At 44.3% G+C, this 21,533-nt stretch overlaps 1 protein-coding gene across 1 annotated transcript; it reads left to right on the top strand.

The window, feature by feature from the left end:
• The first annotated feature begins 90 nt into the window (after positions 1-90).
• On the top strand, positions 91-20,631 carry iqgap3 (IQ motif containing GTPase activating protein 3). Its single transcript, XM_036944918.1, has 36 exons — positions 91-348; positions 656-743; positions 7,049-7,205; positions 7,550-7,627; positions 7,738-7,882; positions 8,000-8,113; positions 8,421-8,599; positions 8,706-8,787; positions 8,877-9,040; positions 9,126-9,213; positions 9,401-9,564; positions 9,837-9,997; positions 10,099-10,214; positions 10,359-10,522; positions 10,617-10,707; positions 10,849-11,016; positions 11,372-11,511; positions 11,632-11,802; positions 11,909-11,992; positions 12,080-12,151; positions 12,248-12,317; positions 12,487-12,695; positions 12,833-12,985; positions 13,103-13,266; positions 13,369-13,593; positions 13,891-14,031; positions 14,246-14,330; positions 16,357-16,589; positions 16,709-16,841; positions 16,975-17,225; positions 17,317-17,404; positions 17,520-17,732; positions 17,895-18,061; positions 18,255-18,383; positions 18,490-18,598; positions 18,804-20,631. Exons 1-36 carry the CDS (start codon positions 315-317, stop codon positions 18,915-18,917), a joined length of 4,944 nt encoding a protein of 1,647 aa, XP_036800813.1. The 5' UTR covers positions 91-314; the 3' UTR covers positions 18,918-20,631.
• Positions 20,632-21,533: the final 902 nt, after the last annotated feature.

The raw sequence follows: 21,533 nt of genomic DNA, 5'->3' as shown, positions 1-21,533 counted from the left end.
GTTTCGAACGTTTCCAAAATACACTTCATGTACCACAATACAAAGTGACCAACTGTATTGGCCAATCAGAACAGCTTCTGATTAGCCAATGAGTGGATGGCGGGATATTCAAAGTTCAAATTTGACAGAAAAATGTGTGTACTGCAGTTGAATCAGTAGGAAGGATTGTGCATTTTTTATTTTTAGAATGTGGAAACAGCATCGACAATTTAATTAAAACACTATCCACATGCGAAAGTCATATCGATAACCTGAGACCAGATAATATAACTAGCGTTTTGAGAGAACGTGCCAGTAATCTGTCGAAGAAGAAAATGGGAGATTCGGTCACACAAACGCGTTCAGGATGTAAGTTAAGCGACCTTGCAACCTAATTAACATTAAGTTTGTTAGACAATAAATAGTAAACTGATTGTTTTGCCTGTTTTAGGTGGGTGGCTAACTATAGATCGCAGGTAACATTAGCAAATGATCTAACCTTAACGGCTTTCTGTAACGTTGTAGCTAGCAAACTTGCAAGGCTTGCAATATAACGTTAGCTAACTTGTCAAGGTTAACTTGGGTCAAGTCCATGTCAACTCAGGTATTTAGTAAAGTTAGCTTGCTAGATGGTACTTTGTATAAAGTTATATGATTGTTTGACATTTTGTTACAGATGAGCGGTTGACAGCTGAGGAGATGGATGAACAACGCGTCCAGAATGTTGCCTATCAATACCTGTGCCGTTTGGAAGAGGCTAAAAGGTAAGAACAGTTAACTTTCTTCTCAGTTGGTTTCAGACAATAACTGACGTGTACTTCAGACTATATCAGTATTACTTCACCCTATCATGGATAGCTAACTTGCTTTTGAAGACCGAGGTAAAGACAGTTTAAAGTTTGATATTCGCGCTTTCAAACCACTTGAGCCACATACTCCAAATAAGTGTCATGATGTTGGAAAAATTGCACAGGTCTTTCACGATTTGGACATTATTTCGCTTTCTAAATTAATAAACATGTGGAAATGTGAGCAGCATTTTGTATTCCTAGTTGAATTAGTTAGGGAGTGTAAACAAAGTACAAACATTTCTTCACATTCGAATTTCAATAGCTCCTTGGTCATGTGACCTACTTGACTCAAACAAGGTTCAGAATGTCCATTGACTACTTCTGTATTGCGCACCTTTTAGTTTGTCCATTTTCATCTCATTGTAAAATTTCAATAGCTCTTTGGTCATGTGACCTAGCGACTCAAACAAGGTGAATAAATGTAGAGCAAAAAAATAGTAAGTGACAGTTTCATTTGTACTTAAAGTCATCACAGATGAGTGTCCACCAAATCTATGACAATAGAGAATTAATTGTAAGCACAAGTGTGTTTGTCAAAAAATATCTGAAAATGTCAGTTGTTGAACATAATACTTATATTTGCAATAGCAATTTATGATATATGCAGTTGAGGAATATTCCATGTACCAACACTACATGTAGGACAGACATTCCCACACACAGTATATAAAAAATAAATGTTTTTATTTAGCCAGTTTAGAACAAGTTCTCATTTACAACTGCGACCTGGCCAATATAAAGCAATGTGACACAAACAACACAGTTACACATGGAATAAACAAAAGTACAGTCAATAACACAATGGAGAAGTCTATATACAGTGTGTGCAAATGAAGTAAGATTAGGGAGGTAATACAATAAATAGGCCGTAGTGGCGAAATATTTACAATTTTGCAAATAAACATAAGTGACAGATGTGCAGAAGATGAATGTGCAAGGAGAGCTAGTGGGGTGCAAAGGAGGAGAAAACGAATATCGGGATGAGGTAGTTGGGTGGGGTATTTACAGATGGGCTGTGTACAGGTGCAATGATCGGTAAGCTGCTCTGACAGCTGATGCTTAATCTTAGTGAGGGAGATAAGTCTCCAGCTTCAGTGATTTTTGCAGTTCATTCCAGTCATTGGCAGCAGAGAACTGGAAGGAAAGGAGGAATTGGCTTTAGGGGTGACCAGTGAAATATACCTGCTGGAGCGTGTGCTACTGGTGGGTGCTGCTACTGGTGGGTGCTGCTATGGTGACCAGTGAGCTGAGATAAGGTGGGGCTTTACCTAGCAAGGACTTATAGATGACCTGGAGCCAGTGGGTTTGGTGACAAATATGAAGCGAGGGCCAGCCAACGAGACCAGCCATGCAGGTTGCAGTGGTGGGTAGTAAATGGGGCTTTGGTGAAGAAACAGATGGCACTGTGATAAACCGCATCCAATCTGTTGAGTAGAGTGTTGGAGGCTATTTTGAAAATGACATCGCCGAAGTCAAGGATCGGTAGGATAGTCATTTTTACGAGGGTATGTTTAGCAGCATGAGTGAAGGATGCTTTGTTGTGAAATAGGAAGCTGATTCTAGATTTAATTTTGGGTTGGAGATGCTTAATATGAGTCTGGAAGGAGAGTTTACAGTCTAACCAGACATCTAGGTATTTGTAGTTGTCCACATATTCTAAGTCAGAACCGTCCAGAGTAGTGATGCTAGGCGGGCGGGCAGGTGCGATCGGTTGAAGAGCATGCATTTAGTTTTACTTGCATTTAAGAGCAGTTGGAGGCCACGGAAGAAGAGTTGTATGGCATTGAAGTTCGTCTGGAGTAGAGGTCGACCGATTAATCGGAATGGCCGATTTCAAGTTTTCATAACAATCGGAAATCTGTATTTTTGGACACCGATTTGTCCGATTTATTATATATTTTTACACCTTTATTTAACTAGGCAAGTCAGTTAACAACACATTCTTATTTTCAATGACGGCCTAGGAACGGTGGGTTAACTGCCCTGTTCAGGGGCTTGGGGATTCAATCTTGCAACCTTACAGTTAACTAGTCCAACGCTCTAACCACCTGCTTTACATTGCACTCCATGAGGAGCCTGCCTGTTACACGAATGCAGTAAGAAGCCAAGGTAAGTTGCTAGCTAGCATTAAACTTATCTTATAAAAAACAATCAATCAATCATAATCACTCGTTATTAACTACACATGGTTGATATTACTAGTTGTATTTAATCGGTGCGCATTCGCAAAAAAGGACTGTCGTTGCTCCAACGTGTACCTAACCATAAACAAAAGCGCATTTGTGAAAAAAGCACAATCGTCGCACGACTGTACCTAACCATAAACATCAATGCCTTTCTTAAAATCAATGCACAGAAGTTTATATTTTAAACCTGCATATTTAGCCTAAAGAAATCCAGGTTAGCAGGCAATATTAACTAGGTGAAATTGTCACTTCTCTTGCGTTCATTGCACGCAGTGTCAGGGTATATGCAACAGTTTGGCCCGCCTGGCTCGCTGCAAACTAATTTGCCAGAATTTTACGTAATTATGACATAACATTGAAGGTTGTGCAATGTAACAGCAATATTTAGACTTATGGATGCCACCCGTTAGATAAAATACGGAATGGTTCCGTATTTCACTGAAAGAATAAACATTTGGTTTTCGAGATGATAGTTTCCAGATTCGACTATATTAATGACCTAGGCTCGTGTTATGATATAATTAAGTCTATGATTTGATAGAGCAGTTTGACTGAGCGGTGGTAGGCACCAGCAGGCTCGTAAGCATTCATTCAAACGGCACTTTCCTGCGTTTTGCCAGCAGCTCTTCACAATGCTTCAAGCATTGCGCTGTTTATGACTTCAAGCCTCTCAACTCCCGAGATTAGGCTGGTGTAACCGATGTGAAATGGCTAGCTAGTTAGCGGGGTGCATGCTAATAGCGTTTCAAACGTCACTCGTTCTGAGACTTAGTTGTTCCCCTTGCTCTGCAAGTGCCGCGGCTTTTGTGGAGCGATGGGTAACGCTGCTTCGAGGGTGGCTGTTGTCGATGTGTTCCTGGTTCGAGCCCAGGGAGGAGCGAGAAGAGGGATGGAAGCTATACTGTTACACTGGCAATACTAAAGTGCCAAAAAGAACATCCAATAATCAAAGGTATATGAAATACAAATCGTATAGAGGGAAATTGTCCTATAATTCCTATAATTTAACTTCTTACCTGGGAATATTGAAGACTCATGTTAAAAGGAACCACCAGCTTTCATGTTCTCATGTTCTGAGCAAGGAACTTAAACGCTAGCTTTCGTACATGGTACATATTGCACTTTTACTTTCTTCTCCAACACTTTTTTGTTTTTGCATTATTTAAACCAAATTGAACATTATCTATTTGAGGCTAAATTGATTTTATTCATATATTATATTAACTTAAAATAAGTGTTCATTCAGTATTGTTGTAATTGTCATTATAACAAATCAATGTTTTAAAAAATCGGCCGATTTAATCGGTATCGGCTTTGTTTGATCCTCCAATAATTGGTATCGTTATTGGCGTTGAAAAATCATAATCGGTCGACCTCTAATGTTGAGGGGTGGTCGTTTGACTGCGGACCCAGTACAGATGCAGGCAGTGATCGCTGAGATCCTGGTTGAAGACAGCAGAGGTGTATTTAGAGGGCAGGTTGGTCAGGATGATTTCTATGAGGGTGCCCGAGTTTGGATTTAGGCTTCTACCTTACCTGGTAGGTTCCATGATAATTTGGGTGAGATTGAGGGCATCTAGCTTAGATTGTAGGACGGCGGGGGTGTTAAGCATATCCCAGTTTAGGTCACCTAACAGTACAGACTCTGAAGATAAATGGGGGGCAATTAATTCACATATGGTGTCCAGGGCGCAGCTGGGGGCTGAGGGTGGTCTGTAACAAGCGGCAACGGTGAGAGACTTATTTCTGGAAAGGTAGATTTATAAAAGTAGAAGCTCAAACTGTTTGGGCACAGACCTGGATAGTATGACAGAACTCTGCAGGTTGTCTCTGCAGTAGATTGCAACTCCACCCTCTTTGGCATTTCTGTCTTGGTGGAAAATGTATACACATACATAGAGGCATTATTCAGCTATGATTTTACCACTCAGAATCCAGAATGGATATGACAATGTGGCAGCACAGGACGTAATACACCCTTACAACAATCTACTTTTTGATCTTCCTGACTTCTAATCTGGTTAACTGCTACTCTGTGTCAAGAAAAGAGCCCCAATTTCAGGTTAGTGTACTTCAGTAAAAAAAAAAAGTTTTTAATCTAAACCAGACCATCGCCCCTTGTCCCCATTCATAGGGGCATGAGAGACTACTCTGGTAGAATTGAGTTGGCACTTTATTGGCCCACAGACCCACAAGGTTGAGGTTACTCATGGACAGTAATTAGTAATTTATTCATTTTTTGCATTGTGTTTTCTAACTGTCCAAGAATAGGATCCAAAGTGTTGAGAAATATTTGTTCCCATAAATACAAAGGAGGATGTCTCTCCTCATACCTCTGGCACTTTAGTCAGACTGCCAATCAGGAGAGAATACAAACAGGTCAACGGTGCCAATTGAAAGTCAAGGGGTGTGTCTGTGCCTTTTGGATTACTCTCTCTTTACAGAGAACCCCTGTAGTTCAAGTCAAGAGCTACTCTTCCCCTTTCAGTCTGCTCTGCGCATGTCTGAAAGTGACAGCCAGCAGTGAGTTTTTCACAGTATGTCATACATAAGTAATAATATTTTATGTAAAATGCTAATATGTATTAGATCCAGTACACATGGAATAACTAAGACCTGAATTTGAATGCAGCGCGTTCCGATTCCTCCTCTTTCTGTCCAGCAGGGTCAACCAAAAACACTTGGCCTGATGGTTCATGCAGATACTGGGGAAGAAATATAGAAATGTATTGTATGTATGATTTTACTATTAAATGAACCATTTCACAACCCTCATACCTCTTCACAAAAATGTATCTAAATCAATTTTGGAAAAAGGCTTTTACTCACAAAAGCCGTAGACGTATATTTTCCCAGTTAGAAATAGTAGGCCATGTGTCATAACTATTTTCATCAGAAAAACGAACCCTCAAATGCACTATTGCATTTTGTAAGTTGTCTGCAGGTGGCTTGTTGCGAATGCACTCAAATATCAAGTCATTATTCTGTAAACTGCGTTCTAATCCTCAACATAGAAGGATTTGTCTTAATGTACAGTATATGAAAGTGATGCTACGAAAATGATTATTTCACGTTATCAAGCTCACTCTCTGACAAATCACTGCTTATTACTGTAATTTAAATAGAGTATATGAAACATTGTTTTTCATGAGGCCTACCTGTGCGCCTTCCTTTAAGGACCTCTGTTCAAACACCTCTCCTGTCCTTGATCCATACCACATAGACATTTTTGGATCTTTTCAGTGTCCATATAAAAGGTATTGCAAGGTTGGAACATTTTGTTAACTTAATTTTTTACTTTTTTTTTCACCCATGTAAAATAAAGGCCTGCAAAGCTTACAAATTTAAGTGTAATAGCATGAGATGAAAGTAGACCAACATCAGTGTGCGAAGGCAGAGTCCGTGGACATTCTGAACCTGGTTTGAAGTCACTAGGTCACATGACCAAGGAGCTTTGGGATTTTAAATTGAGAAAAATTCATCTAAAAACATGTGAGATAAATGGACAAACTAAAGGGTGTGCAATATAGAAAGGTAGTCAGTGGACATTCGAACCTTGTTTGAGTCTACTAGGTCATATGACCAATGAGCTATTGAAATTCAAAAATGTAAATAATTTAAATGGTGTGATGTAAATCTACATAAAACAAAATTTGTGCAATGTGTGTCTATGCCATCGGGTTAGCTAGAACCAGTTTTGAAAGTTTTAGGAGTAATGGTTAAATAGCTATTGAAATTAGAAAATGTTGATTTGTCACTATGTTGACGGTCCCTAACTGCTGTTGGTGGAGGTAAGGAAAACTACAGGCAAACATCCGTCTAATATCCAACCTGAAACTGTCGTTACCTCTGTCTTTTGAGATAATTGGCCAATTCACTTGTCTGCAGGAAATTGTAAAAGCATCTATCTCTGTCATTTAAGTCTGATTGCTCTTACTTCATGTTTTAACACATCACATGCAATACTTGGAAAAATCTTGCGTTAATATTCGCTAGTAAGTTGACATTAGATGTATGTTCTCTCTTTACAAGGTGGATGGAAGCTTGTCTCCACGAGGAGCTGCCTGCCCCGACTGAACTGGAGGAGGGGCTGAGGAACGGGGTGCTGCTGGCCAAGCTAGGCCACTGTTTTGCCCCCAAGATAATCCCCCTCAAAAAAATCTATGACCTGGACCAGGAACGCTTCAAGGTCTGTTCTATTGTTCACAGCCTTATGGTTTTACTGAAATGCCTCTGTCAGTAAGAAAGACTGAGTTTCCTGCTGAGAAACTTTCTTTTGGATCTTTTGACAGAAAAATAACACTCTGCCTCTTGCTTACCTTCGTGGTCCTTTAGAACAACCTATTTTTCCTAGTACCTGCTTTTCTGCGCTGTCTTCTTTTGACATGTGACTGATTGAAAACCAACTCCTTTGAATTTGAATTAGTGCTGAGCAAGCATAATACTCTATTTCAAAGGCATTGAATAGTGTAGTTGAATATCAGAGGTGTCATAATGCAGATTTCTCCAACGGATCATATGTTTCTCCCTCAGGGTATGGGATTGCAGTTCCGCCACACGGACAACATCAACCATTGGCGCAGTGCGATGGCAGAGATCGGACTACCAACGGTACATTTTAAAGGGAGAAAAACTCTTTTAGGCCTCTCCTCGCGTATAACAGTAGCTATCTTGTTTACTGTTACACCTGAACTGCACCTAACCTGTCCTTGTTGTTTCAGATGTTCCACCCAGAGACCACTGACATCTATGATAAGAAGAACATGCCCAGAACTGTGTACTGCATCCATGCTCTCAGCCTCTACCTTTTCCGACTAGGTTTGGCCCCTCAGATCCATGACCTCTGTGGCAAGGTCAAATTTACAGGTAGTCTTACTTAGTAACCCCTTACTATTCAATCACAACTGGTAACTGGGTTAAGGGGAAAATATCATTTAATATTCCTCTCATTCCTGTGTTTTTTGGGTAATATTTATTCTCCAGAGGAGGAGATTAACAACATGAAACGGGAGCTGGACAAATATGGCATCCAGATGCCAGCCTTCAGCAAGATTGGGGGGATCTTAGCCAATGAGATAACAGTGGATGAGGCTGCTGGTAAGTAGAGGCACAGATATTTTGCTTTGATGTTTTCAGATGTAGAAAATATACCTTATTTCAAGTTAAAATCTGAATTCACACTGGCCCAAAATGTGTTAGTTTTAGACAAGGGGTTGTCTGTTGGCACATTGGTACTCTCTACTTAAACTGATATGGATGGGATTCCAAAATTGAAATGCCTAGAGACGCATCAGATACTATTGAAGTATCTTAGTCATCGACTGTCATCTAAGAGTCAATGTTTTCACTGTCCTTGAATAGTTTATCAAAATGTTGCCTCCATCTCCCTTCTCTCTCCCTCTAGTCCATGCTGCAGTTATAGCTATCAACGAGGCGGTGGAGAGTGGGCATGTGGAGGTCACTGCCCAGGCCCTGCGGAATCCCAGCGCCATGCTCACCAACCTGCAAGCGCACCTGATGCCAGTCTACCAGGAGATGCTGCGCCAAGCACGGGCACAGAAGGCGGCTCTCGCCTACACCAAGGTGACTGACTGAATTAATATGATAATTTAAAAATGCATTTATAGCCATATCCCTGGTACAGAGTTTCTGTTGGTGTCAGGGTGGTAATCGTGTACTGAATTTCTAGTGTAAAGGTTCAGAAGAGAAGGATATCTATGAGGAATACCTGACCCAAAGTGAGATTCAAGAGAATATTGACAAAGTGAATGGTGAGTAGGACTTAACCATCAAACAGATAAATAAGAAGATGAAGGGAAAAAATCGGAACTAAATCAAATATTTTTGTCACTGTTTGCAGTGCGTGCGGCCATAGAGCAGGTGGACGAGGCCCTGGATTGTGGGGACTCTCTGGCCCTCCTGGCAGCCCTCCAGGTCCCCTGTCTGGCCCTGAGGGGCCTCCAGAGAGACCACGGGCCCTGGTACCTGGAGCAACTGGCCACTGACCGTGAACAGAAGGCCCTGGTGAGAAACTGCACATTAACACCGCACACACACACACACACACACACAAACAGACCCCTGACCTTTGCTCACTGACATGTGGCAGGACCTGGGCTGTGTGGACCCTCTTGAGCGAGATGAGCTGCAGGAGGGTGTGTGTGTGGCTAACGAGGAGGCCCAGCGCAACCAGACAAGTTAGTACACACTCAACTAAATACTGTATCGTAGTCAGTTCTTATAACAAGGGGCATGCACTATATCAATTCTAGTGACTCTTGAGTTGCTGCATGTGTGCGTAAGTATATTAATGACTGGTCCTTTGCAGTCACAATGTTCCGTTGTAGATCCATCCATCCAAACAAAGTGTGGGTGTTTATTCAGTGCAGAAAGCTGTAAGGTCCATCAATGAGGCTCTGCGTCTTGGGGAGCCCAGGCAGACTGTTCGTGCGCTCATGGACCCTGATGCCCACCTCCCAGACGTCTACCCCTTTGCCTCAGCGCTCTACCAGAGTGAACTGGCCCCACTGCAGCGACAAAGTCCTCAGGTAGGTTAGGCTACAGTTCCCCACCTGGCCCGTCAAGCTACCATGGCCACCTAATCTCCCCCATCTCATCTCACTCAACTCCTTTTCTCTGCAAATCTGTCTTGGCTGTAAACAAGACTGTTCCATTAACATTTTGTATAAAAAAATATATATATATATTATATTTCTATAGTAATATAAACAATATAGGGGGAAATGACCAGGTTACTGAACTTGAATAACTTTGTTGTATGTAAACTAACTGTAGTGAATGTGGTCCTCTGTGCCTGCAGGGGGACCTGCAGCAGGAGGAGCTGTACGTAGCAGTGGAGATGCTCTCGGCGGTGGCTCTCATCAACCAGGCGGTGGAGGCCAAAGATGTGGGAGCCTTTTGTGCCACGCTGATCAGCCCTGCAGCTGGTCTGGCCGATATTGACGACAGCCTAGTCCAGAGGTGGGTTTACAGTACCACTCTCCTGACAATTCTCCGTTGTCCCCATGTAGCCTGGTTGCAGATCTGTATACTTTAACGAACTCCTTTGTCATTTGCCTCAGGTACTTTGAGGAGCTGGGTGATCAGAGGAGGAAGGCTGGGCGAGCTCTGCTGACGTGGAACGATCTCCAGAGAGGACTAAACTCTGTAAATGCAGCAGCACAGGAAGAGCATGACCGTACGTTTGGTGACCTGGACACCAACTCCCAGAAACACTCTGGGTTTAGGTCCATTGACAGCAATATTTTGTTGGATGCTATTTGATTCTAAAACCACGGAAACACCTTGTATTTGACTGGATCTGCTTCCTGTTTGTCCCCAGAGATCCTCACCATCGGGCTGATTAACCAGGCCCTGTGCCGAGGCGACCCTCAGAAGACTCTGGCTGCACTGCTGTTGCCTTCTAGTGGCCTTGAGGAGGTGACGACACTGAATGCCCGCCGCTACCATGACGTACTGACCAGAGCCCGGAGGCAGAAGGCTGAGGTATGTCAGCCAGGAAGAAATAATAGTTTAAAACAGGGAATCTAAACAAGACTTTGTGGTTCATTGTTCAGTGCTGTGCCTTGTCCTATCACAGGTGAACCGTGACCCAGGAGCAGAGTTGTGGTTGGCTGACATTCAGGAAGGAGTGAGAAGAGCCAATCAGGACACTCAAAGAGCCCTGAAGAGTGAGTTGGCGTAATACCTTCACATCGGGTTTTTAAAGCCATGGTGAAATTCTATGCTGATGGGTTTCCTCACAACAACTGTAATTCATGTTGTCACAAAATGTATACCGTTATCTTAACTGTGTGTGTTTCCCTGGCCAGTGTCCCTGGGCTTGGCGGCCGTGAACCAGGCGGTGAAGGAGGGCAAGGCGTCCCAGACTCTGCGAGTCCTGCGTCTGCCAGAGGTGGCGCTGCGGAGCGTGGTGGCAGAATGTGCTGGAGTGTACCAGGCTGAACTCACCGCCCTACTCGGAGCCAAATCTGTGGGAGGTCCGTACCCACTACCGTGATTCACTTACGCAAGTGGTGGTGATCTATGCACTTTAGTAGCATATTAGCTGCTCACAATTGGTCAGGATTAACTGTAGACTCAGCGACGCACAAAGTAAATGTCAATTTCAGCAACAACAGAGTTGAAGAATGAGGCTAAACGTCTCCACTGTTTTGGTCCCGTAGCCGCCACATTGTAGCAGAGGGAAGCATACCCGTGTTCATGCGCAGATACTATGTTGCATCGCGCTCATCCCAGTATCTGCTGTGCTGCTCCTGGCAGCGTCATAACACTGAGTCTACCTTTAAGCTTCTAGGTAGTGACAAGCCATAATCTCTATGTACTTGGACTTAGGAGACAACCGGAGCCCATGGCTGAAGACCAAGACTGAGGACAGCCCCTACTACTTCCACCTGCACAAGCTGGAGGGCACCTGGGAGAGACCGCAGGGCTTTGTCCAGTGCACAGTGTTCCTGGCCCACGAAGAAATACAGGTCAAAATTACCTGTAAATTCAGTAGAAACAAGTATGGCTGAAGAGCTAGAGTTTGTATTGATTAGATAAGCCAACAGTTATTATGGCTGACTGTCTCTGTGGTCTGTCTCCCTCTACAGGCGGTGCTGAGCAGTGTAACTGCTGCCCACGGCCGGGAGGTGCATTGGAAGGCCAGTGAGGGCCTGGTGGTGCAGCTGCAGGCCAGGGCCCAGGGATTCCTCCTCAGACAGAGGCTGGGTGCCCGTCTGCACTTCCTCAACACCCAGCTACCTGCCATCATTACCATCCAGGTCAGCTACCATAGAACGCATAGAACTACAATGCAGACTAACGTTACATACCCAAATACATGTTTCAAAACTGAAAGGTGCTCAGTGTGTGTGTGTTTGTTTCCAGTCCCACTGGAGGAGGTTCGTACAGCAGAGAGCCTACAGAAAGAGGCTACAGTATCTCTACCAGAACTGGAGGGCTGTGGTCAGGGTAAGGTTGACCAAATAATCTCTTTGTAAATTAGAAGACGAACCGTGTGTTGAAGTTGACATTGGTTGTTCTTACTGTGTGTGTTAGGTCCAGGCCAGTGTGAAGATGTGGATTGCTCGGAGGAAATACCTTTCTCGTCGGCGCTTCTTCAGACGTCAAGTGAGTGCAACCAACCATCACCCCTGTAGACAAACCCTCAGCTCTAAAAAATGGCTACATACCTTGAAATGTAGCCTGACCTTTGTTCTTCTACAGGTGGGCGCCATTATAAAGATCCAGGCATTCTTCCGAGCCAACAAGGCCCGTGAGGAATACAGAATGCTAGGTAGGTGGCCACAGCTCCACTCACAAGTCTGCCTGGTTTCCTACAATTGTTTTTATTTTTACAATGATCATAACTTTAGTCCAATGTAAATACCAAGTATTTTGCATAACACCAGTCTCAATTGCATTGGCATCCCCCCTATTAACACCGTGATCTTGCTCTCTTCCAGTCCACTCCACTACCCCTCCTCTGTCAGTAGTGAGGAAGTTTGCGCACCTGCTGGAGATGGGTGACAACGACATCCGCCAGGAGGGGGAGCTGCTGCGTATGAGGGAGGAGGTGGTGAGGACCATTCGCTCCAACCGCCAGCTGGAGACTGACCTGGACCTAATGGACCTCAAGATAGGACTGCTGGTCCGCAACCGTGTCACGCTGCAGGTCGGAGCCTATTTCATTCCATTATTACTACACCGGCTTCAGAAGTTCTATTCGTTTTTTATTTGGAAGGTGCTTAGAAGGGTCTGTCGTCCATCACACTTCTCATCCATTTATTTGATTAACTAACATGACTACAGGAGGTGGTTTCCCACTGCAAGAAGCTGACCAAGAAGAACAAGGAGCAGCTGTCGGACATGATGGCTCTGGACAAGAGCAAGGGCCTCAAGGCCCTAAGCAAAGATAAGAGGGAGAAACTGGAGGCTTACCAGCACCTCTTCTATCTGCTACAGGTGAGCTGATGGAAGTGACTTTTTTTTTTAATGGGTATTAACGATACAGGGTCGACTATTTTTATGTGGCCTGAGTTTTCTGCAGTGGCTCGCTTAATTTAAGTGTGTGTTCTCCAGACTCAGCCTCTGTACCTGGCCCAGCTGATCTTCCTGATGCCCCAGAATAAAACGACTCTCTTCATGGAGACGGTCATCTTCACCCTGTTCAACTACGGCTCCGACTGCAGGGAGGCCTACCTGCTGCTGCAGCTCTTCACCACAGCGCTGCGCCACGAGATCAAGTCAGTGTACACACACTATTCTCTCTCTCACACAGGCTGTCAAGGGGATCAAGTTGCACTGAACTCAACTTCTCTCTTACTCACTCCCTCCCTCCCTCTCAGGTGGAAGGTGGACCAGCCCCAGGAGGTGGTGACTGGGAACCCCACAGTCATTAAGATGTTGGTGAGTTTCTACCGCCATGCCCGCGGTCAGACGGCGTTGAAGGAGATCCTGGGGCCGGCTATTAGAGAGGTGCTGCAGGACCGCACCCTCAGCATCCGCACGGATCCCTGCGAGATCTACAAGAGCTGGGTCAACCAGACCGAGACCCAGACTGGCCACAAGAGGTCAGCACTGAACCAGGAGCAAATGTAGTATCACAGCGACACACACTCGTTCTCCTATAGAGAGCCATCTACTAGAGGTGACTAGACAGTTTTAGCTTGGCCACAAGGTCGGCATACAGCAAGAAATACCTATACTATGCAGACTGATTTACTTACTTTAGTTGAATGTACTGACTTGATTTTCTCATGACTAGTATTTTAAAGATATGTACGCTGACACTCTCTGATTGGCTTCAAGAGGTCCGTTGAGAAACGTACATCTATACAGACACAACATACTCTGTCTCCTCTCCCCAGCTCCCTGCCCTATGAAGTGAGTGCAGAGCAGGCCCTGGCCCACCCAGAAGTGCAGCGTCGCCTGGACATCTCTATCGTAAACCTCAAGAACCTCACAGACCGCCTGCTCAACGCAATCACTAGCAACCTGCATAAATTACCGTAAGAGGCCCTTCATATGCACTCTGCAGAGCTTCCTTTTCATTCTCAGTGCAATTCATTAGAATCACCAGGAACTTAATCAAACGGCTGTTGGCAGCTCACGTCTTCCTCTCACCAGATTTGGCTACTTATTGATTTAGTTTGATTTCTTTCTCTGGTACTTTATATTCTGTGATGGGAGTTCAACACTCAGGCGTTCTCCTTCCTCCCACAGATATGGGATGCGCTACACAGCCAAGGTCCTGAGAGATTCTCTACATGAGAAGTTTCCTCAGGCCAGCGAGGACGAGCTTTACAAGGTACACTACTGACCCGACTCAATGATTAAATCACTTAGATATACGGTTATCAGCTAGACAGGATCTGATCCTTCCATGTGTGATGACGTGCTGTTGGTTGTGTTGTGGTTAGATTGTGGGGAACCAGAGGGGTATTCCACGACGATGGTTTAACAAATTCAGGGTTTCCCAAACTTATCCGGCTTGTCTTAACCAGATGAGGGAGTTCAGGATTTCTTGGTTCCAGAACCGTTGCTTCTCGTTTAAGTTATTAGGCTTAGCAAAGCTCTGATTGATTGATCTGACAACTGGCTCGTGCACGCAACATTCAAAAAGGTCCTCATGTTGATAGATATGGAGTCAAAAGACTGAACCCAATATTTAACAAGTCTAAAACAATTGTAACACAACAAATATTTTCACATGCACTACATGACCAAATGTATGTGGACACCTGCTCGTCAAACATCTCATTCCAAAAACATGGGAGTTGGTCCCTGTTTTGCTGCTATAACAGCCTCTACTCTTCTGGGAAGGCTTTCCACTAGATGTTGGAACATTGCTGCTGGGACTTGCTTCCATTCAGCCACAAGCATTAGTGAGGAGGTCGGGCAATGATGTTGGGCGATTAGGCCTGGCTCGCAGTCGACATTCCAATTAATCCCGGAGGTGTTTGATGGGGTTGAGGTCGGGGCTCTGTGCAGGCCAGTCAAGTTCCTCCACACCGATCTCGACAAATCATTTCTGTATGGACCTTGCCTTGTGCATTAGGGCATGCGTTGTCAGGCTCTTCAGTAAGGCTATTCTAATGCCAATGTTTGTCTATGGAGATTGCATGGCTGTGTGCTCAATTTTTATACATTGGTACTGTACTTTTGTGTATATGTGGTGTATTTACCCCCAAAAAGTAATACATCCACTGCTGCAAAAGCCAGAGGGCCAGAGCCTGGCAGACAATTGCAGACAGAGTAAATGTGTGAAGTGGCATGATTCCAATATTTAATATGCCTAGCTTACACACATGGGTGACTAGTAATGTTTTTACTTTATAAGCATTTTATTGCAACGCTGGTGACATATTAAATGTCAAGGCTATGGCCTAATAGACTACTACAACTTACATATGTCACAAATGCAATGCTAGGCCCATTCCATGGCCTATGTAGGATGAATAATTTATTGAATTCTTAGTGCTTTTCATGACCACACGGGCAACATTGTGTTCTATGTTTAGTTGTAACCCCATGGTAGTCACATATCATCTGACCAAAGATGTAAGGACAATCATTGAATTGAATGACTGTTTCTGAAAATGATTTGGTTTGCTAGAGGTGTTGGCTACAATATTCAATAAGCTACCTGTTTATGCAGTGAAAATATTTTTTTCTATTCACTTCGTCTCCTTCATTTGGTCCAGAGGGTCTTTGAATTGGGAATGTGTCCATCTATAGCACCAATGACTTTGGAAAATCTGAAGGATGAATTAGGCTATTTTTATCATGTTGCCTAGGTTTATTAATGTGAGATTAGCAAAGCATCGCTGGCAGTCGACTGACCTCAGTTTACTCTACCTGCAGTTCTGTAGAAGTCCTCCATGATTATATGGAAAACTTGATAGCCAAGGAATGCAATAAAGACATCTTCAATGTGAGGCACCTCATATAGCTCTACACACAGTTGCCCTGCCAAATAGTTCAGCATCGCCCATATTGTTATGGAAATAAAGCACTGCCAACAACGCAAGCTCCGATGTCAAGTGGATTTTCTAAGGAACAAGTCAGTCATGGACAATCTTATTGGTGGAAAAGTCCCGTATTCGCTAAGATCAAGTTTACCTAGTAGGTAGCAGTTTTACTTCAGAATTCGGTGCTACTATGGTTTCTGATCAGGCTGTCTTTCAAGCTCTTTCTGGAACTGGAAAGTTCTGGTGTGACAGATCTCTAAGTCACTAGTCCAGCTTTCTAGAATCCTGGCGTTGTGGTCAGATTGTGGGGAAGCTGGTGTTGTGGTCAGATTGTGGGGAACATGATGGTTGTGTTGTGGTCAGATTGTGGGGAACCTGGTGTACTACCGCTACATGAACCCAGCCGTGGTGGCGCCGGATGGTTTTGACGTGGTTGAGTTCTCGGCCGGCTCATCCCTGCTCCCCGAGCAGCGCCGCATCCTGGGTTCCATCGCACGCATCCTGCAGCATGCTGCTGCACACAAACACTTCCACGGTGACAGCCCTCACCTGCGTGCCCTCAACGACTACATTACCCTGACGCACTCCAAGTTCCGGTGAGTTGTCCTGTCATTTTAGTGTAGTCTCCACCACCTTTTCAGAGGAGAGCTTTATTACTATAATTAGGCAAAATATGCTAAGTGGTTCTTAAGCATTGTTCATATGTCTTCCGCAGTAAGTTCCTTCATGCTGCGTGTGACGTGCCGGAGCCCGAGGAGCGTTTTAACATTGATGAGTACTCCGAGATGGTCATCCTCAACAAGCCTGTCATCTATATTTCCATCAGTGAGCTCCTCAACACCCACAAGGTCTGGATGCCACATAAGATAAAGACTCATCCAAACTTTTAGTTTAATGGGTTCTGAGGGATGTTGGTTGGGTACAAACCTTTTCATTTTAGTAGATCCTGTGCACTAAAGTAAGGTGTGTGTGTGTGTGTAGCTTCTGCTGGAGCACCAGGACTCCCTGTGTCCCGACCAGTCTGACCCATTGCTGAATCTGCTGAGAGACCTGGGGAAGGTGCCCACTATCCACGCTCTGGTTGGTGAGGGGGCTGTGAGCGCTGCAGAGCCCCAGACAGAACAGACCCTGGCCCAGTACAGTAAGATGGAGGTGTCCCTCACCCTCACCAGCAAGTTTGATGTGTTCAGGGGCTCTGACGACCACCCTGACACCAGGGGGATTCTCCTCAGGTAGTGGCTTAAACCATTTAACATTTCAGTGTGGTACGACAATCACACTATGAAAATGGCATGTCTAATGTGAAGTGTGCTTGTTTTGCAGTACCAAACAGTTGATCATCGACGTGATCCGAGCCCAGCCTGGAGAGACACTGAGTGAGGTCCTCAGGGCCTCCTCCTCTCAGGATCAGGTATATTCCACAGCTCTTCACTGGGCTCCCACACACCCTCTTCCTCACACTCATCCCTCCACAGGGAGTTGGTAGTAGTTAACCCCCTAACCGCTGGTGTACTCTCCTCTCTCAGGAGGTGCAGCATGGGTGGATGATGCATCGCCGCGCCCAGAGGGACGCCCGCACCCCCGAGAAGATGAAGAGGAACCAGTCGATCATTGCCGACGGCAACCTGTCTCTGGAGGAGAAGAAGCGGAAGATCCAGCGTAGCCTGAGGAGGCTGGAGAGCCTGGGGGTCCTGACTCCACCTGACTCTGAGACACAGATACTGCAGCTCATAGCCAAGGTGGATAGAGACGCTACACATCACACACAATGACATTTTAGTTGTAAAGTTATCATACCAAATCAACTACACCTAAACCAAGATGGTATAGCTCGTCACAATTGGTCGCCATTTGGATTTGCCCCGCCAAATGTAACCCTCTTTCCAAACCATCCTTCCCAGGACATCCGCCACCAGCGTCTGTACCGGCAGCGTCGTCAGGCTGAGCTGGTCAAGCTGAGACAGACCATGGGCAGCCTTCACTGCAAGAGCTCCTTCCACAGCGAACAGGTGGACTTCTACAGCCAGTACATCACCACCTGCCTGGATAACCTCACAGCCAAACACAGGTACACATAAACACATGTGGGAGTGTGACCACACTGTTTGAAGTTCAGGAGTAAAACGGCTGCAAACTGCTACCGTGCTGAGCTCTCCCTCCCTCCCTCTCTCTCCCTCTCTCTCTCCCTCTCTCTCTCCCTCTCCCTCCCTCTCCCTCCCTCTCTCTCCCTCTCTCCCCCCCCCCCCCCCCCCCCCCCCCAGTAAGGTGAGTGGAAAGAAGTCAGCGGAGAGCAAAGGGAAGAAGAGCAAGCAGCCCACTCTGACCTACACTGCTGCCCGTTTACATGAGAAAGGAGTCCTGTTGGAGATTGAGGACCTGCCAGTCACACAGTGAGTGTATACACACACCCAAGCAGGAACATGCACACACATCACCCTGTATGGTTACTTAGGGCCTCAAGAAAATAAATATATTTGATTTATTATCTCTCCTCAGGTTTAAGAATGTGATCTTTGACATTGTGCCCGGTGAGGAGGGCGGCACGTTCCAGGTAAAGGCTCGCTTTATGGGGGTGGACATGGAGAAGTTCCCCCTCAAATACCAGGTGAGTGGGTGGTGGTGGTGGTAGTAGTAGTAGAAAAAAACTAGAACCGACATTTCAATACAATCCTATGGTCTGTGATTGATGCATATCCCAGTCTCACTGAAATCAGTGCTCTATATTTTATGTGATGCAATGGTAAATTATTTAGTGTTGCTATTTTGAAAGATCTTGGATTTCAGAACTGTCTATTCGTGCGTGTGTGTAGGACCTGCTGCAGCTCCAGTATGAGGGAGTGGCGGTGATGAAGATGTTCGACAAGGCCAAAGTCAACGTCAACCTACTCATCTTCCTTCTCAATAAGAAGTTCTTCAAGAAGTGAGGGGTTAGAGGAAACTGCCAGATCTCCCACCCCAAAAGGCAATTTTTTGTGTGTGTACTTTGGCTACTTTTTGTAAATGTACCAATGGACAGATTTAGTTCATATCTAACTACATTAATCAAATCAGTTAATTTAGTGATATTATTCAAGCAGGAAATGTGGTCACTAAGGATGAGGGTTGCTCATTTAATAATAATGAACTTGTGTGAATTGGAAATGTGTTTTTACATATCCCAACTCCTGAGACACCCTCAGAGTTGGGGTCAGAGCCAGCTAGGGGCAGACATAATGGCCTACCTGGAGCAATTGGGGTTAAGGTTCTTGCCCAAGGGAATTATACAGATTTTTCACCTTGTCTGCTTCGGGATTTGATCCGGCGAACTTTCGGTTATACTGGCCCAACGCCATTGTCTTACGTCAGATTGTGTCACTTATGTGATGCTTGTCCCTTAACCTCATTTCAGTGCAGACTGCCGTCGTGCTATCTGACGTGAGACAATGGGGCCAAACACTAACCTTGCGGTTACCTGCTGCCCAACTATTTGCCTTGAGTGATGTTCCTCATTTTGCTTGTTGGGATGACAGGTATGCCTCAATTTGTATTAATCTCACCCTCACAGATTTACATTGTTTTCTTTTATATCTTGAAAATATTCGAGCAGCTTTACTTTAAGGGATTTTAATCAAAAAGACTGCAACCTTATTTACATTTGTTTTAATTGTATCTCTAGTGGCTCTATCTGTGTACAAACGGCTTAGTCTATTATCATTTATTTAATCCTCTGATGTTATACCACTGTATCCTAATCATTTTTCAGCCGGCTGATTTCGCCACCTTTCTCCCTTTCAAAAACTCACTGAGCAACTTCTCATACAGTATGGATGGATTTGTTTAAATAGAAACACTAGTTTGCCACATAGCAGCCGACACAATCCTCTAGTATTTTGTGCACTACTTAAAATGGGCACAGGACCGCCGCTAAGCCGCATTTGCCTCCCACTCCACATACATATGCTCTCAGGGGATTTTTATGTTGTGCAGCTTAATGTTTCAAATGCCACATTCATTAGCCTAGCAACAGGAAATGGTACTGTAATATGTGCCTTGGGACTTCCTGTGATTATGGTTTGTCTCCCTGATGTGTAGGTTACTGACAGGTCTGCCCACATTGTAAGGCATTTGACCCTAAAGACAGATGACATTGCAATGAAGGTGACTCCCATTTAGCTAGGCTTCTGTCAGCTGGAGATGTGGTTGAGCCTTGTTGTCCAACCTTTGACCTCTAACATAAGAGGCTTGACCTTTTTTGTTAGTCTGTGCTTGAAACTTTGTTCAAACTTATGTACATATTTTCTGTCATTTGTTTCTCTTCTCTTTGTATTGTCTTCTGTCATTCTGCTCCCTAATGTCAGTCTTTCACTTTTTCTTTTCAACACTAATGTTCAGGCCAGTCACAATTAGTTGGTAAATATGAATATGGACCAACATGACAAAACTCATGTAAAGAAATGTCAGTGCTGTAGCTGTAAGGGAAATTTAGTCTGTCTGGTTAGATGAATTAACCAACTGCCTGATTTAAATTGTTCTAATGAATCTTACTATGCAATGGAAACTGTTAACACTCCTGTTTTTTTACTTTTATATTCTAATAAAAATGTAATTTTTCTGTTTTGGTTTTTACATACTTTAATAAACTATTTTCTTCACTTGTTATTCTTAAGTTTATTTCTAATGAGAGATTTTATTATTTTCATAATAGCCATAAAACTCTTAAAAAAATACAAAAAAATATTTTAAAAATATGCATGATTGCTCTGTGAGCTCCACAAACTGGTAAATAACAATACCCGCCATAGATATTCACCATGTATACTACATGACCAAAAGTATGTGGACAACTACTTGTCAAACATCCCATTCCAAAATCGTGGTATTAATATGGAGTTGGTTTCTCTCCCCCCCCCCCCCCTTTCCACTATAATAGCCTCCACTCTTTTGGGAAGGCTTTCCACTAGATGTGGGAACATCACTGCGGGGACTTACATCCATTCAGCCACCATGAAAAACAGCCCCAGACCATTATTCGTCCACCAGACTTTACAGTTGGCGCTATGCATTCAGGCAGGTAGCGTTCTGTCATCTGCCAAACCTAGATTTGTCCGTCAGACTGCCAGATAGTAGAGCTTGAGTCATCTCTCCAGAGAACACGTTTCCACTACTCCAGAATCTAGTGGTGACAAGTTTTACGCCACTCCTGCCGACATTTGGCGTTGTGCATGATTATTTTAGGCTTGTGTGCGGCTGCTCGGCCATGGGAACCAATCTGATGAAGCCCCCGACGAACAGTTATTGTGCTGAAGTAGTGTCCAGAAGCAGTTCGGAACTTGACAGTGAGTGTTGCAACCGAGGACAGATTATATTTACACACTTCAGCACTTGACGGTCCTGTTCTTTGAGCTTGTGAGGCCCACCACTTCGCGGCTGAGTGGTTGTTGCTCCTAGACATTTCCACTTCACAATAACTGTACTTTGACCGGGGCAGCTCTAGCAGGGCATACATTTGACGAACTGACTTGTTGGAAAGGTGGCATCCTATGACCGTGCCAAGTTGAAAT

This window comes from Oncorhynchus mykiss, chromosome 2, assembly GCF_013265735.2.
Source record: "Oncorhynchus mykiss isolate Arlee chromosome 2, USDA_OmykA_1.1, whole genome shotgun sequence".
NCBI lineage: Eukaryota > Metazoa > Chordata > Actinopteri > Salmoniformes > Salmonidae > Oncorhynchus > Oncorhynchus mykiss.
Note: the sequence above shows the minus strand (reverse complement) of the source record. Positions and strands in the feature narration are given on the sequence as shown.